At 35.4% G+C, this 17,172-nt stretch overlaps 1 protein-coding gene across 1 annotated transcript in view; it reads right to left on the bottom strand.

Moving 5' to 3' along the window:
• Positions 1–17,172, bottom strand: part of LOC126973856 (uncharacterized) — a 168,790-nt gene that overhangs the window by 38,513 nt on the left and 113,105 nt on the right. The window contains exons 4-5 of the mRNA XM_050821203.1: positions 1,382–1,590; positions 648–820 (exon numbers count right to left, since the gene is read on the bottom strand). Of these exons, the coding sequence (XP_050677160.1) occupies positions 648–820; positions 1,382–1,590 (382 nt within the window). The remainder of the gene's footprint in view (positions 1–647; positions 821–1,381; positions 1,591–17,172) is intronic.

Genomic DNA, 17,172 nt, shown 5'->3' with positions numbered 1-17,172 from the left:
TTGTAGTTTCAGATTCAGAATTTTTGTGGTTTTTCAAGAAACCTCAGCGGCACTGCATTGTTATAGGCAGGGCGTATCAATTACCATCAGCTGAACGTCCTGCTCGTCTTGTCCCTTATTTTCATAAAAACAAGTGATCAAGTGATGATGATGATAATGAAATACTGTCTATCTCAGCATTAGAACTGACAGTATGATGGTCGGTTATATTCACCATGTTTCTCATCTTGTTCTCTTACATGTATTTTCTATTCTCCAGAGAATTTTTCCATTTATCTACAAAACAGCACAATATTCGGAGGAACAACTTCATTCTATTGTGCAGAAAGTTAGAAAAACCGGAAATTACGTAGTTTACTCTTGTGTTACGCGTAAGTATACCTTATAGCCCCGGTGTATTCCTATATACAATCAATATATTTCAAATATATGCACTTAAGCGGTATAATAGATGATAATTCGATAAAAGTAGTTGCCCGTTGCATTCGCAACTAAAGGTTTTATCTCAAGAAAATGTTTAAGTATTACCAGAAAGAGTTGTCATATTGAAACATACAGGGCAAGCCTGTCAGCCATTAAGTTGGCATAGCGACATCCCATTCTGCACGGACGCACGCCATGGAAGGGAAGATATTAGTAGGATTTACCTCAGCAATTTGACGTCCCAAAGCGCGAGGACTTGAGGGGGCCTCGAGGCGCAGAGGGCCAGGCGAGGCCCCGCGGCGTGGAGTCGCACAGGGCCCGCGCTCACTCCAGCGCTGCGGGGAGCTGCCACCACCACCGCCGGGAACTCCCTGCTGCTGCCCAGGTTGTGCTGAACCTATATGTTTGATAATCAAAAATAAATGGCATGAATGAATGGAACGAAAAACATTATAAAACGCTGCAATAATATGTATTAGCTATGTAATTATTAACTGTTTTTTTTACAACATATAATGCCCTAAAGTCGATCAGCTACATAATTATCAATCCTCAATGTATTTCGATATAATTCGATGGCACTTTTAAGTTCGGTCAGTCCCAGTGGGAGGCTTCTTTGCACAAGATGCCGGCCAGATTATGGGTACTACAGCGGCGCTTATTTCTGCCTTGAAGCAGTAATGTGTAAAAATTATTGTGTTTTGGTCTGAAGGGCGCCGTAGGTAGTGCAAATTAATGGGCAAATGATGAACATCATAATGTTAAGTCTCATTTGCCCATTAATTTACTTATGAGTCTCCAGGTGACGAGCGCAATTGTCAATTTTGAGTCTTTCAAGAATCCTAAGCGGCACTGCATTGTGATATGCAGGACGTATCAAATACCATCAGCTGAACGTCCTGCTAGTCTCGTCCTTTATTTTCATAAAAAAAAACCAACAGGTTGGTCAAATCCTCACCTTAACTCTCCACTGCATCAGTATCTCGCGGGTGTCGAATGCCAGTACAGGCACCACGTCCTCGCAGAGGATGGCCAGGGTGTTGGATTCTTTGTCCAGCGTGAACCCCGACTCGAAGCCCAGGTACTGCTGCAGCGACAGAGACGCCTTCGTCTGCCCGTTCTTCTGTCGCTCCTTGAGGTCCTTGTACAGCTGGATGTGCACGCAATCTGTTTAACAAATAAAATTCATTTTATAATCGATATTTTCAACGATATTTCCAATTTCTCTGACGTACACTTTTTCCAAGTAGTATGTACCTATATCCTCTTCATTATAAAACCATATAAATTATATTCTTACTTTTTATATTTTTTGGTACCTACTTAGACATTTTGACTGTATAAATCAAACTATTACCACCGAATGATGTGTTCATCTTTAGTTGTTACATAATATTTTAGAATTGTGTCATAAAATTAAGTATGTAATGTTGATGATCCAAATAAATAAATAATTAATATTTCAGTTGCCTCAAGACAAAGGTCAAAAAGGTAGTCAAAGGTCAATAAAAAACTGTTCTAAGAGTTTATATCATCTCCACCATCTGGATGTGTGGCGGTTCTTCACAGTGCGCTTTTCAAGTAGCTTTCATCCTCGTACTACAAAGCTGTGGAATGAGCTTCCTTGTGCGGTGTTTCCGGGACGATACGACATGGGTACCTTCAGAAAAAGCTCGTACACCTTCCTTAAAGGCCGGCAACACTCCTGTGATTCCTCTGGTTTTGCAAGAGAATTTGGGCGGCGGTGATCACTGAACACCAGGTGACCAGTACGCTCGTGTGTCCTTCTTTTTCCATAAAAAAAAATTAACTCAAGAGACACAAAGCCTGCTACGCAAACGCAAACTTACAAGAAAACAATTACTAATACTTAAAAGGCGTAGAAGACAGTAATGCATATTCTTTATTCGTGCCCACCAGCCGGAAAAAATATAAATAAAAGCGAAAAGCAAACACAAAAATTTTAACAAAAAAACAACCGACTTCAAAAACACTATTTCAAAATAATAGATATAATTTGCACTAAAAAGTGTTAAAATAATTAATTAAGTATATAAAAAGAACAAAATCGGATCATCATTATCAAACATAAAAAACCATAACGACGAATTGAGAACCACCTCCTTTTTTGAAGTAAAAAATTTTGAAATAAATGAAAAAGGCTAATGCGCTCGGATAAATAATATCCCACGTGTCTGTATAATTTAGATTTTTTGCATTATGAGTTAGGAACCTGTCGGTAAAAATGAAATATAATAATTTAAATTAAAAATCAACGTTAATGAGAAATCTTAAGCAAAACTGTTCCCGCCAAACATAAGCCATAATAACGAAAACAAAGCAGCTGACAATTACTGACAAATCACAGAGCAAGACAAAATCCCAGTCTCATACAAATTACGTTCGAAATTCAAACACATTAATTAGATTGGAGCAGCCGAGTCACGTCGCGCCAATTAGAAAACGGCTCCAAATTAATTCGAAAATTGTCGATTTTGATGTAGTGCCTCTGTCATAGTGTTTCCGTACATGAGTGATTGTAATCCTTATTCTTTAAACTTTAAAGTTACAAATGCTGTGATGAGGTTATATTCAAAGGACAATAGTTTAGGGTCCTATCTGATTTCATCAACGGAAACTGTACCCTATCAAAAGTCGATAGAGGTAATTTTTCAATGGTACAATTGGGTGTGTAATTAGTAATTTGGCATGGAACATATTCTTAAACGCGACTGCCATAAACTATAATTTGCAACAGAATACTTCGGAAACCGTGTGAATATTTCGACACTGAAAATTAGCGAAGAATTTAACGAGCTTTTTTAGCGTTATTCTTCGTTTTCAACAAAAAGCTAAAAACATGGTACAAAGTACCATGTTTAGTACCAAGTAAGTGGGATTTTTAACAGAATCAGATGTTAACATCCAGAAATTATTATAAAGCATTATTGCCCACTCGTTTGAACATTTTTGTAGTGAAAACTTTAGGCAAACTGAGCCTAAAGTATATTCATATTATAATTTATTTACATAGTAGCCATTCTCGCACGCTTCATTGGGCGAACTTTAAAAGGAAATAAATTAATGAAGGAACATTGTAATTAGAAAAATAGCCATAAACCAGCTATAATAAATTTCAGATCGAATGGTGGTAGTTTCATGTCGCGATACGATCAGTGGTTAAGGAGAAGAAGACCATTTTCATTATATTTATATATATATATAAAAAGTTGTGATAAAAATATAATTTCTTAGCAAGACGTACTCTTGAGGTAATTCTTTTAAAGGCAAACTAATGTAGTTCTGATTACTGTGAAAAATAATTAAATTTGAGGTTAAAAATTCTCACAGCTGATGCCAAGAACACACCTCTCAAATAATCTACACCTTGGTGATTGTACACGCATTGCCACGAAGAGAGAGAGAGAGACGGAGAAGCTTCAGAGAAGATTCACGAACACAAATACTACGGTAGGAGAATACCTTATTATAAATTTTATTGCGGAAAGTATTTGGAACCTGGTGCTCTTTTTTATGTCAGTAAGAGATGAAACGAGCTTTTATTTTATATTCAGTAGCGGTCTGTAACTCATATAGTTCGGTTCACTTATAATAATTATTGTGATCAAGAAATATACATATTGAAGAAGCTATATTGGATTTTTATTGAAGACAACACTTCCGCCGTTCAATAGGACCCTACTACACACCCTGCTGAGCGGCACTACAATTGCGCTCGTCACCTTGAGACATAAGATGTTAAGTGTCATTTGCCCAGTAATTTCACTAGCTACAGCTCCCTTCAGACCGAAACACAGTAATTCTTATACATTACTGCTTCATGGCAGAAATAGGCGCCGTTGTGGTACCCATAATCTAGCCGGCATCCTGTGCAAAGGAGCCTCCAACTAAGGGCACGTCATTCGCCAGATTGCCAATCTTTACATTCTACCAGTCAGCCCTATTCTGTTTTTAAAAACGCCATATTAGCATTCATAAATTGTAAAACAAAGAACGTCCCGTAAATACAGGAGCTGTAACTGGCGACACGGCGTTCTACGTGACACCGCGTGAATCGGGCGCGGGACACAGCTCGCGTCACGTACGGGACTGAACGTGACGCTCCGGTACGAATTTAACGATTCAAATGTCAGTTCTATCTATTAGGTTTGTAGTATTTTTGCTAGTCTGTTCTTTTCAGAGCTAAATTATTGAACCGACTTCGAAAAACGACGAGGTTCTCATTTTATCTGTATACAGATTTTTCTTGTCTTTCTCCGCTAATCGTGAACCGATTTTGATAATTATTTTTACCTAACTTTTGATAAGTTTTATATATGAATACCGACCCTAAATGTGGAAAAATAGGGGATGTAATTTTGATGCATATCTCTATAATTTGTGAACAGATTTCCGTTGGTTACATTATTTTAAAAGTACGTTCGAAGTCGGTATTTTTTATTTTACTTTTTGATTCTTACAATGGTCATTATTAAGTAATAGAAAGAAATACAAATATGTTTATTTACCATAAGGAGTGACAATAACATAATTATCATATATTTTTCATTTCTTTTTATTAAAATAAGGGACGGGCAGTACGTTCAGCTGATGGTAATTGATACGCCCTGCCCATTACAATGCAATGCCGCTCAGGATTTTTGAAAAACCCAAAAATTCTGAACGGCAATACAATAATTGCGCTCGTCACCTTGTGACATAAGATGTCAAGTCTCATTTGCCCAGTTATTTTACTAGCTACGGCGCCCTTCAGTCTGAAACACAATAATATTTAAACATTACTGCTTCACGGCAGAAAAAGGCGCCGTTGTGGTACCCATAATCTAGCCGGCATCCTGTGCAAAGGAGCCTCCCAGTGGGAAATTATAGATAATTGATAGAACATATTATTGCAACAACAATTGGTAAACGTCATGAAGTATAAATATGAAGTAGTAATAGTTCCCCCCAATAATAAATATACAAATTTAATTATATCAGGCACTACTCGAGATTTCTACAAACTTACTAAATTTAATGATCGTTATCACGCCTTTGGTGTTGAGTTGCCGATCTCTTGAGATGATGACATAGACTGAAGGTCCCCAACACCAAATATATATCAGTTATAAATATAAGGTTCAGATACTGCAGCCGAAAGTTGTCTTTATATACCCAGATAATGAAAGAGATCATCATCCGTAACAAAAAGACACAAACAAAGAAAGTAAGAAAGAAGATAAACACATCAGGAAGGCCGTTTGTGTCGCGAAGCCACTCGTTACAATAACTGTTTTTTATGTGAAACAAAACTAACTGTACGTGAATAAAGTATGAGGCAGTCTTTTTATGTTGGGGCCACGTAATCAGCGATACACTATGGCCAACTAATATTTATAACCACCGTATCGAAAATCAATAAGATCTCCGTCAAAAATTTCACGATCTTTAGAGTTAAGGCACTGTTCGCTACAAATATATGTTCTACTAGGTACTTGGCAACATTTACGAACGTAAAACTACATCCAACAAAACATCGCGTTTACGACTTGTTACAAAGTAATTTAGCAAACACATGATAACAAACCTAATCAATAGAAGAATCTGTCTTCGACGGTGTTTGCTGGTCTAAATGAAATGGCTACAATTGAATAGCATGTCAAATACGGTTTATTAACCGTATTATAATACCTGACAGTTCCTGTCTTGCGAAATATATTGCATTTAACATGGGACAAGATAATTTCTTACCTGTCTCTAAGATTGTAAGAATTCATTTTGTATATTTCATGGAATAAGATAAACTAGGAAATTATTAATAATGTTCGGCCACATTAAAGAAAAAATGTACATTGACTGTAAACGACAATAGAAATGTGGATGGGAGATGAAAATTCAGCCAAGGTTAATACCCCGCGATAAGATCGGGGAAGTACAGAAAATGGAGCCAGATGAAGAACACGTACTGAACATACATCTTTATAATCATAGGATATGTTAAGGCCAAGAATAAGAGAGCTAGTGTGAACGATTGATAAGAGCGGAGGAAGATAGGAATGTATGTATGAACCGTAGCGATATACATATACATGTCTTACTAAACAATAATGTCGGAATATTTCATTCAAACAAAACAAATCTTATAACTTTAATTTACAATACTATGATTACATTAAATTAAAACTAAAATCATTAAGTGTACCAAGAATACTGGCAGTATTTCCACGTTGGATAGCTAGGCTGATCCGTTGACCAAAATAGCTACCAGCGCTTGGGTTACCAGTAGCCTTATTAACTAGTAGTAGTCGGAATTCTATTTGGACGCTGCCGAGTCGTAAGACCGCTAAGCCAACGTCCATTTTTTGCACTAATGAAAGTTAATACAAACCTTGGTAAAAATTCTCCAATCCATCGAATGTCAAGAGAATATAATGAGTACCTAAATAAAATACCAGACTTGGACATCCTGTCGTTTTGTGTTGGACTTAATTTTAAATTTAACATAATATTTTGATAAACTGTAATTTTACTAACATATTTAACTATTATATAATATGGTAAGGATAGCAGCTAATGAATTACGTTTAACCCAGTAAGTTATCTGTACACTTAGATATACATTTTATTTTTTTTGTATGTAGTTTATGTATAAGTGTGCGATCACTGACTTGTATAAATACCACTGGACAGGCTGTTCCATATGTTTGACAGCAAGTTTTTTGTGTCTATTTGAAGCGCCACTCGCGAGCGTCCAGAGAACTAATTTTGACGTATAATTCAAATGGCTACCAAGGAACGTACAATACTCTTAAGTATTTTTGCATTTTGAATTAATTTCGGTCGTTTTCTGTGTTATTTATACTTCAGGAATCAACGTAATAGAGTTTACAATTTATTTTGTAAATTGTTTCCCACCATCTATCAATATTAGCTGCGGTTGTATTCAATAGCTCTAGTTCCGCAGACTCTCGCTACATGGCCCACAGCGCCAAAATGGCGAATATCAAACAGGCATAAAAGCACTTTGACAGCCGCCAGTCCAATGGCATATAGTAGAGGTCAGTGTGTGCGATTCTTGGGTTTCCGAATAAATAAATAAAAGGCATAATATTCATAACCGAAGTGACTCTTTAATAGTTAAAAAACTCTAATTTAATAGCCACTAATATAGAATTATAGCCCGTAGAGTCGTTACGGGGTATCTTGGCGCTGGCTCCCCGGGGACTGTGTTGCTTTGTTTCAAACACTTTAAGTACCGGCCGACGCAACTTGTGAATAACTCCCGCTCTCGGGATGCTTTCAAATACTATTTCTTATTGCTTCCTCGCTTCCGCGAAAAGTCAAATTGTAAGCGGCGCGGCGGTGGCGGCGAAGTAATTCTTTGTGATATAAAATCTTTGCTGCGATCTAAATGTTTTATATTTCTTGGAGCTTCTCGCAACAAAAAGTATAATATATCTGTAGACATCTATTTGTATAACACTGTCAGTTCTCAAAAGATTTTTTCCTTTTATGGAACTGAGGTGTAAACGAGCTTTGGGGTCACTATGATCTTTATACATTCTATATATTAAGTACGCCTTTTTAAGCATATTGCGCGCAATTTGCACAGGATGCCGGCTAGATTATGGGTACCTCAACGGCGCCTATTTCTGCCGTGAAGCAGTAATGTGTAAGCAATATAGTGTTTCGGTGTGTAGGGCGCCGTAGCTAGTGAAATTACTAAGAGTCTCAAGGTGACGAGCGCTATAATTGTAGTGCCGCTCAGAAATTTTGGCTTTTCAAGAATCCTGAGCGGCACTGCATTGTAATAGGCAGGGCCTATCAATTACTATCAGTTGAACGTCCTGCTCGTCTCGTCCCTTATTTTCATTAAAAAAACCAAGGACAGAAAGATTTGGCAGATTGAATTAACTTTACATAAAGAGCCAGTGCAGAAAGCTGAAACCAAAATCTATCTATCTATTTCTAAAAGAGACACAACAAGTTAGAAAAGTAAAGCGAATTATTTGTTACTGTAAGAGATTAATATTCACAAGTCGTAAACAGTCAGCCACTCAGTATTTTGAATATTAAACCATTAACTAACGCACATATTGACAAATCAAAATGGGTCCTGCATTATCGCGCTGTCAGCTCATCTATTCCCTAGTAAGACTTAGTCTATGTTTAAATCATTGTTTACGATCTTTTAAACACTGTCAAACAAGAGTCAGAATGTCGGATTAATTGACAGATGACAAAATTCATTTCTAAACGATTCAAGATACTTCCCCTCAAGGTAGAAGTTTCTGTATATAATTAGCACCTTTTTGAATATTTAATGTTATTCCGCCCAGTGAATCTAGTTTTGAAACTTGAAACTTTTACTGTGCGGAGTGAAAACACCTTGAATTATTACTTTTCGAGCACAAATGAAAATGCTAAGGTTATTGTTGTCACTGTTAAATTCACATAAATTAGGGATAAACTGGACATGACACTAATGAAATGCTGTAAGTACTTAATAGTAATATTTTAATGAAATATTTGTCATTAATTGTGCTGTTTTTATAGTCTGCTGCTCTTATTTTTGATGCGTGAATGTCTAGATTAACAGATTGAGTAAATAATCATCATTATCAGCTGGAAGACGTCCACTGCTGGAAAAAGGCCTCCCTCAAAGATCTCCACGACGATCGGTCCTAAGCTGCCCTCGTCCAACGTATTCCGGCGGTCGTGACCAGATTGACGGTCGGTTCAGTAAATAAAAAAAATATTTTCACAAAAATTATGTAACATAATATGCTTGTACCTACAGCACCTCCAAAGTTATGAAAGCCCGTCAGGCACCAGTTTTATAAGTATTGAAACAGATCAGACGACCAACAGTCGATTAAATGAAAATTTGTAGAGTTATAACATAGATAGACAGATTACAAAAACTTTTGAATAATTGAAAACACAAATAAAACTAAAAACAAAATTTTATGAAAGATGCGGGACTCAAACCCGCGACATCTCGTTTTCCGTGCGAGCGCTCTTTCCAATTGAGGCAACCGTTCGAGTAACGAGTATCGAGAGTATGGTTTAAAAAATCTTGTATGCTTTGTTCGAATATTATGGTTGGCGCAGTTGGAAAGAGCGCTAGCACGGAACGCGATAGGTCGCGTGTTCGAGTCCCGCATCGTTCATAAAATTCTGTTTTCAGTTTTATTTGTGTAATAAATCCCAGAAGTGAGGGTTATCACTTTAAAAACATAACAAGTTTGTTGAATAGAGGCTTTAGAATCCTAAAGCCTATTCTTTGCTATATTTACATTTGCTTCTGAAATATACTCTTATGCAGGTGCTCTGGAGACCTGTGTGTGAGGTGTTGTGTTAATTTTTACCAAAAATGCACAAAAATAAAATTAGTGCGTCTAGATAGTGTCTCTTGCTGTTAGACAACCGATAAAAACAGGCCATGAATATTAGTGTAGTGTGCGTGACAATCTACGTCTTACACTTGCGATTTGTATGAGACACTTTGTGTTAGTGTACGTGAATTGCTCAAAATAGAGATTAAATCTAAACTCAATTCTTTTCTACGTTTTCTAGATCTGTCTATCTAGAGAAGTAATTTTGAAAAGTTCTCATTCATACACGCTCCGTTAATGCTGAGGGTAAATTAATAACATCCATTCCGACAGAGGTTAATAGCGTCTACGTTCAAAATTTAACAAGATTGCTTTGTAATAAGGTCATAGTGGAGGGTTTAAGGGAAATTTACGAGGACGTTAAGACGCTCGTCGCCGGCCGTTGGCACGGTCTGGAAGAGTTGGGATACTATCGACCATGGCGGACTAGCGGCGGTGGGAAAAACGAAACTCGTGTCTCAAGTATATGATCATATTAGGCGAGTAATTAACAAATTATTATACGAAAAAGAAATTATCTTATATATCCATGGGTTTTGATTTAGAAAAATATAATTTTATACATTTACTAGCTGACCCGACAGACGTCGTTCTGTATATAATAAATAAATTTAAAAAAAAATTATATGAATTTGTCAATAATATATCATAACATCAAAAATTACTTCGTAAAATATGCACCCTGCTGTCGTAATGAAATTGTTTCACAGCAGAACTGTCAAACCGTGCGTCAATAAATTCTCTCATAGAAATTATGTATGGACACATCAAAGGAAAAACAAATTTGTTATTTTTATTTAATTAAGCAGCATTTTTTTCCTATTTATTCACCTTTTAAACCTTCTCTGGACTTCCACAAGTAATTCAAGACCAAAATTAGCCAAATCGGTCCAGCCGTTCTCGAGTTTTAGCGAGACTAACGAACAGCATTTCATTTTTATATATATATAGATAGATAGATTATAAATATATTTTATCATTTACCACCGGTGCAAAAGAGTTGAGCATTATGTAGAAGAAGTGGGAAGAACTCATTGAAACTCATTTAAGTCATCATTTTACACGAAATCTTTTTTTATCTTTTTTCCAAGGTTAAACAAAGACCAAGATTAAAAAAATTAAAAAAGGATATAAATCGTATAAAGTATATATAAATAAATGTCACAAAGATGTATAAACCTACACACTGTTAATAAATAAAGGTACCTATTATGCGAATAGTGTAAAAAAACGGGGAATAATTTTTAATGATCATAAAGTTAAACTTTTTATATTACCAATAAAAGCAGATATCGCGATGACGGGATCAAATCGTCACTAAAGCAGTAATCATTCACGAATATCACGCATGGAGCAGCCTGGGTTATGGCGAGCCATATTTCAGGAGGGTGATCCGCCCCACGACTCCGCCACAAGCATTTAACTGCGAGTTAAAGTTGGGTATGGGGCATTGATATATCAATATCCATTACCATTAATTAGTTCATCTACGGAAGGACGAAGTGGTATTTTCATATTGGTATTGGTAAATGACAGTTGCTGTTACCTACACGTATTTAAAAAAGGGTCGATATCGGAAACAGATAGCGTTCGTAATTATGTAACATCCCCTCACTTTAAGGCAAGAAATCGCCAAAATAACGCATAATTGAAACCATTTCTTGACGGTTCATATAAATCTTATATTTTCACAAAAAATAATTGTATATCTACACAATACGAGAAGAAAATTAATTTTTTCTTTATATTTCCATTTTTTATAGACAGTGCGAAAAAATCAGCAAATACACCTAACATTTACAGTTGGAGCCATACTAATCATTCAATCTACATAAAAATTGTACGAAAATTTATTAATTTTACGGAAATACTATTGAAATTGAGAAAATTGTATTATGTTTGAAATAAAACAAAAATGCTTCTAATTCTATATTAAGACTATGGCGATTGTGTACGGTAACGGGTAACCTAGCTCCGCTCGATTCCTCAAGGCCGTTGGCTCAGCCCCCAGCCTTAATTTATGTCATAATAACACTTCAACCACCAATCAAAAGAACCGTTTGCACACTCCCACTGGCTGCTGTCTTCACGCAGACGTTAATATTTATTTATTTATATTCACCAGTGGTAATAAAAAAAAAACATTTATATTATTATGCGAAATTACAAAGGTTTTACTACTAAATGTATATAATTGAGCGAAGCTGAGCGGAGCTCCCACCGGGTGACTCCAATTGATTTCTGTGTTAAATTGTTTCTCGGCCATTTCTGGACCGATTTAAAAAAAATAGAACTTATAGAAAGCTTTCGAAATTTTCTAGGTTACTGTCGAGACAGAATTTTGAATTTTGACATGATTCAATTATTATAATTAAAAACAAACATGTATGACCAAATAAGGCGCTAATTCCTCATGTTTAAATATGGCGCCAAATTCCAAAAGATTATTTTTATTGTTTTTGTTTGGATTAATTATGTTTTGTTTTCGTACACAGACTTAGTTTACCTCGCTTCGCTCAAATATACGCCTTAGCGAAGCGGTACGACGAGCGACTGCGGCATCCTAGTATTATATTATATTAAAGTTCTGTTATATAAGTAGTGATAGTTTGATAAGTTTCGCGGTAAGCCGTGGGTCGATAAGACACGCGTCCCGCGCTTGTCACGTGCCAGATAATGAGTGCAATCCGTGACACGCATCTCAGACTAACTGACTTGTATCGCAAACGGTGAGCCGCGGGTTATTAATTCAACAGAAAAAAAACGTCTTCCATTAAAAATAAAATAAAAAATTCCACAAAATATTCTGTAGATAAATATATTTTTAGACTTGAATAACTATCATAAGAAATGACAAGACGAGCAACACGTAAAGCTGTTGTTAAGTGAGCCCTGCCCACTAGAACGCAAAGTGGGAGGGAATAACTCATACCCCAAAAGATGATACCCCATTTCATGATACTTCTCGCCTTCATTCAACATCAGTTGGGGATGTTCATAGTACCAAAAATAAAGACCTCGGTAAAAAAAGAGACATTGATGGTAAAATAAAACATTAAAAAATAATTACAAGTGGTATTGATTTGTAGACGATCTAGTCAAGATCGCCGGAATACGTTGGATGAGGGCAGCGCAGGACCGATCCTCGCGAAGATCTTTGAGGAAAGCATTTGGCCATCGGTGGACGTCTTCCGGCTGATGATGATGGTATTGACTTGACTTAACTGAGTGGCAAAACAGTGGAGTAAAACGAATAGCAAGTGTCCGAAATAGATAATAAATAAAACTACGTAATCGCCTTTCACTACGTAATCGTAATTCAGTTTATTAATAAATCAATTCAGGAAATAATGTACTTTATTTAGTAAAGTATTTGTTAAATAAAAATTTTCCGTATTAAATTAAAACTGCAAATATTGCGTTGTTTAGTTGTGAGTTAATCTAGTTATTCAGTTCAAGAATTATCTAAGTTAAAAACAATAACATATTGCGAACATAAAAATTGCAATATATATCAAAATCCAAAAAAATATTTATTTAGCATTTTAGGTAAATAGAATTTGAAGGATTTCCCTTTTAAGTTGAACCTGTGTAAGGAAAGACCGCTCCTTCCTACGGATAAGAATGCTAACATATTATATAACAAAAACATAAATACTTAAATAAACTAATCTTAAGCATAAACTAATTAAAAATGGTTTTAATATTTACTATACATTTGAAGGTAGTTTAATATTTCGCACTAAACTTGTAAACAATATACCTACATAAAACCACTTGTTATCGTCTCAAGAATGTGCGACCACTGTGACTATGAACTTAGGTAATTTGTAGTTTTACGAATATTTATCTAACAGGAAAACGGTCAAAGTACGATATTTTGCTTTTTTTGTTCCAAAATCAAATTACAGCAAGCGAAATTAACTATCTATTTATTTAATATACCTACTATAGTATAATTACTACAAAAATATTTTTTAGAACACACATTTACATTATTTTAATATTAATTAATTTAACAGGTTTTCATTTTCTTAGTAATTAAGGCTTAGAGAATCATTCCCCACATGTCTTTGTATATTTTTATATGATTTATAGGGACCAATAAACAGCTTTAAATTTTCAAATGTAGGTATGGCAAATTGAAGGTTGGCAGCATTATTACTACAATATCAGCGAGTAACTTGGGTAACTTATCATCACAATTAGATAGTGGTTGCAATAGTAATAGTAACTTATATTGAAATATTATTTTTAAATTTTAATTTATTATTAAAAAAAATTAGCCAATCACAACCGTTTACGATCATGTCGTTCAAACTCAAAAAATAATAATTTTATTTTGTTGTTTTTGCCAGAAATACTCAATATTTTTTATGTTTATTAATGCAAATCACTATTTAAGTCCATTATCTTCACGGATGGTAATAAATACTTGTAATTATTTTCATTACCGACTCGTGGTCACACCAGTTTGTCACACCAGTGTGACTACGAGTAATTTTTTTTCCTCGTCCTCACACCAAGGGTTTTACTACACCCTGTTGGTAAGTGATATAATTAGTGATGTGTCAATTTCTATTCTCATGATCTCGACATTCTCGATAGTTTAGATAACGAATGAATATGGACGGAAAATGTTTTTTTCATACTGCCAAATAGCCTATTGTAATCGTTTAAAATAAAAGTAATTATTGAAATACAATCAAACAAACTTCTGATGATATAACAATTCTTGCAATTTTAATATTAAGAGTGATGTTTAAATTTATTTATTCTCTTCATACAATTCATCAAAGAGAAAGTAATAATTACAGAGTAGAAATTATAGTTTTGCAATTGATACGTGTACATTTGACAGCTTCCGGAATTAGTTAACGGAAATTAAAAAGCAAAATAAATGAGCCATATCGCTTTTGTGAAATGTGACTTCTACAATAATATACTATTGCAGTAGAATATAGTGGCGGATGAAGACTGCTCTGAAACGCATATGCGGCTTCTAAGTACGGTCGTAATAACGTACTAAAAAGCCGCATTTGCGTTGCGAATTCCAATAAGTTCTTTACTTGCTCTGAGATATAATGGAATCCTTAAATCATCACAAAATGTTGCCATTCTCAGGAATTAGTAGAGTATTAAGGTATACGGTATATTAAAGTTGAAAATACAGCATTTATGTGACGTAAATAATAAACAACAAATAATTAAAACCAAGATGGAGAATTAATATGTATGAAGAAACATTTTCAAATGTATTTTAACAGTAAACAAGGGTAAGGGCGCCGTAGCTAGTGAAATTACTGGGCAAATGAGACTAACATCTTATGTCTCAAGGTGACAAGCGCAGTTGTAGTGCTGCTCAGAATTTTTGGGTCTTTCAAGAATGTAATAACTGTAGTAATATAAATATTATTGTAATGGACAGGGCGTATCAATTACCATCAGCTGAACATTCGGCTCGCCTCGTCTCTTATTTTCATAAAAAAATAGGATACTATATTATATAATGATACGGAACCTTTCATGTGGGAATTCGAATCACGTTTGACCGATTTGAGGTTAGAGAGAGAAACTGAGCCAAGCTAAGTTATCCTTTTATGTCTGAGCCATTATGTAGCTGCAGTCCAATCTACGTGTACCTTTAGTCTTTAATTCGTGTGCAGTGCATTAATTAACTGCGAATTAGACATAAACAATGGAATCGCATGTCACGACTCGTGGGTGAGCATGCTACCGGTAGTGGGACCGGTTAGCGTCTAGCTCAATGACAAATAGGGGAAACCCTAATGTATTCATATAACATCGATTTTTCGGGAAACACTCAGGAATTATCATATTTGATATGGGTTTATGACTTTGTATAATGAAGTAAAGGGATTGTATATTTCTTGTATGATTCATTGAAATTGATTTCTTATAAAATTTGTAAATAAAAAAAAATCTTGACAGATATGGCCCTGTGGCAGATGAGAGCGGTGGTGTATATATATTACATAACGAACACCTTCAGAATCTATTCTACGTCTTCTATAATACCATACCATCTGGTCACACTTACATGAGAAGCACACGCACCCACCCACCCACACACACAGACACAATACACACACACACACAGACGCGGTTTTAAGACTTGTGCGATAATTGTAAAATTTGGTCATTAATCATTTTTGTTTATTTCTATGTTTATCAAATATTATGTATCCGCTAAGGAAGTCCTAGATATTCCCAATACAAGTGTCCTAAGACAACTTACGGGGAAGTCTGAACCACTAAAATGTATGAAATGCAATTTTTAAATAAACTAAATCTATTTTTGTTGGTATTTATTTATAGATAATATATCTGATAACTTATCTCTATATAATCTTTCTAACAAGCTTTTATTAGCTTGGCATATTCTATCTATCCATTCATGTTACCTATTAGGATTTTGAATGGCAGTGTAAGCTATGTGATTAAAGATTTTTATGCACATATAAAAACAGTTTCTCTAAAACAATATAGTTCTACAGCAAGGTACTTGTAGTTTTGTGGGGTCGGGGTGGGGGGGAAAAAAAGTGTTTTTATGTGTACTAATTTCGCAATTTTTTTTTCCAACAAACACACAGCACTCAAGTATGAATAATTCAACAATTGTTAATATGTTGGCAATTGAAGATGTTATGAAGAGTTTAGATTTGTTCCCCGTTCCTACTTGATATCTTGAGTTTGCCGTCGCTCCTCAACCACACGCAAGTGCTCCATTAAGGTATTGGACAAATGTTTGACGATATTGACGTCAGCTTAGGAGCGGTCACAAACATTGCGCGATATCATTTTCTTTACATAAGGGCCCTTGACATTATCTGTTCATTCTGCTGTTTGATTAATTTACAGAATATCTATTTTTTTTGTATTATTCTGATAATAAGGGACAAAACGAGAAGGAGGTTCAGCTGACGCCTTGCCCAATACAATGCAATGAACGGCACCACAATTGCGCTCGTCACCTTGAGACATTAACATATTAAGTCTCATTTGCCCAGTAATTTCATTAGCTACGGCGCCCTTCAGACCGAAACATAGTAATGCTTACATATTACGGCTTCACGACAGAAAAAAGCGCCGTTGTGGTATTTATAATCTATACGATATCCTGTGCAAAGGAGCCTCCCACTGGTAAACGGGTAATATCTCTTAGTTCTGTGTACCTCTTGATAATTAAGGACTCCTCTCGTAGGTTTGACGTCTCTGGGGTACTATTTGTCTCCACTTGCTACTTCGGATAATCAATCTCCAACTGAGCTAGGTGCTATATTTTTTGTCGCCGGGAAAGCCAGCCATTACAAATAAAAAATAACTTGCA

Source organism: Leptidea sinapis, chromosome 30 (genome assembly GCF_905404315.1).
Source record: "Leptidea sinapis chromosome 30, ilLepSina1.1, whole genome shotgun sequence".
NCBI classification, from domain to species: domain Eukaryota; kingdom Metazoa; phylum Arthropoda; class Insecta; order Lepidoptera; family Pieridae; genus Leptidea; species Leptidea sinapis.
The sequence above is the reverse complement of the archived record's forward strand: the minus strand, read 5'-3'. Positions and strand labels throughout refer to the sequence as shown.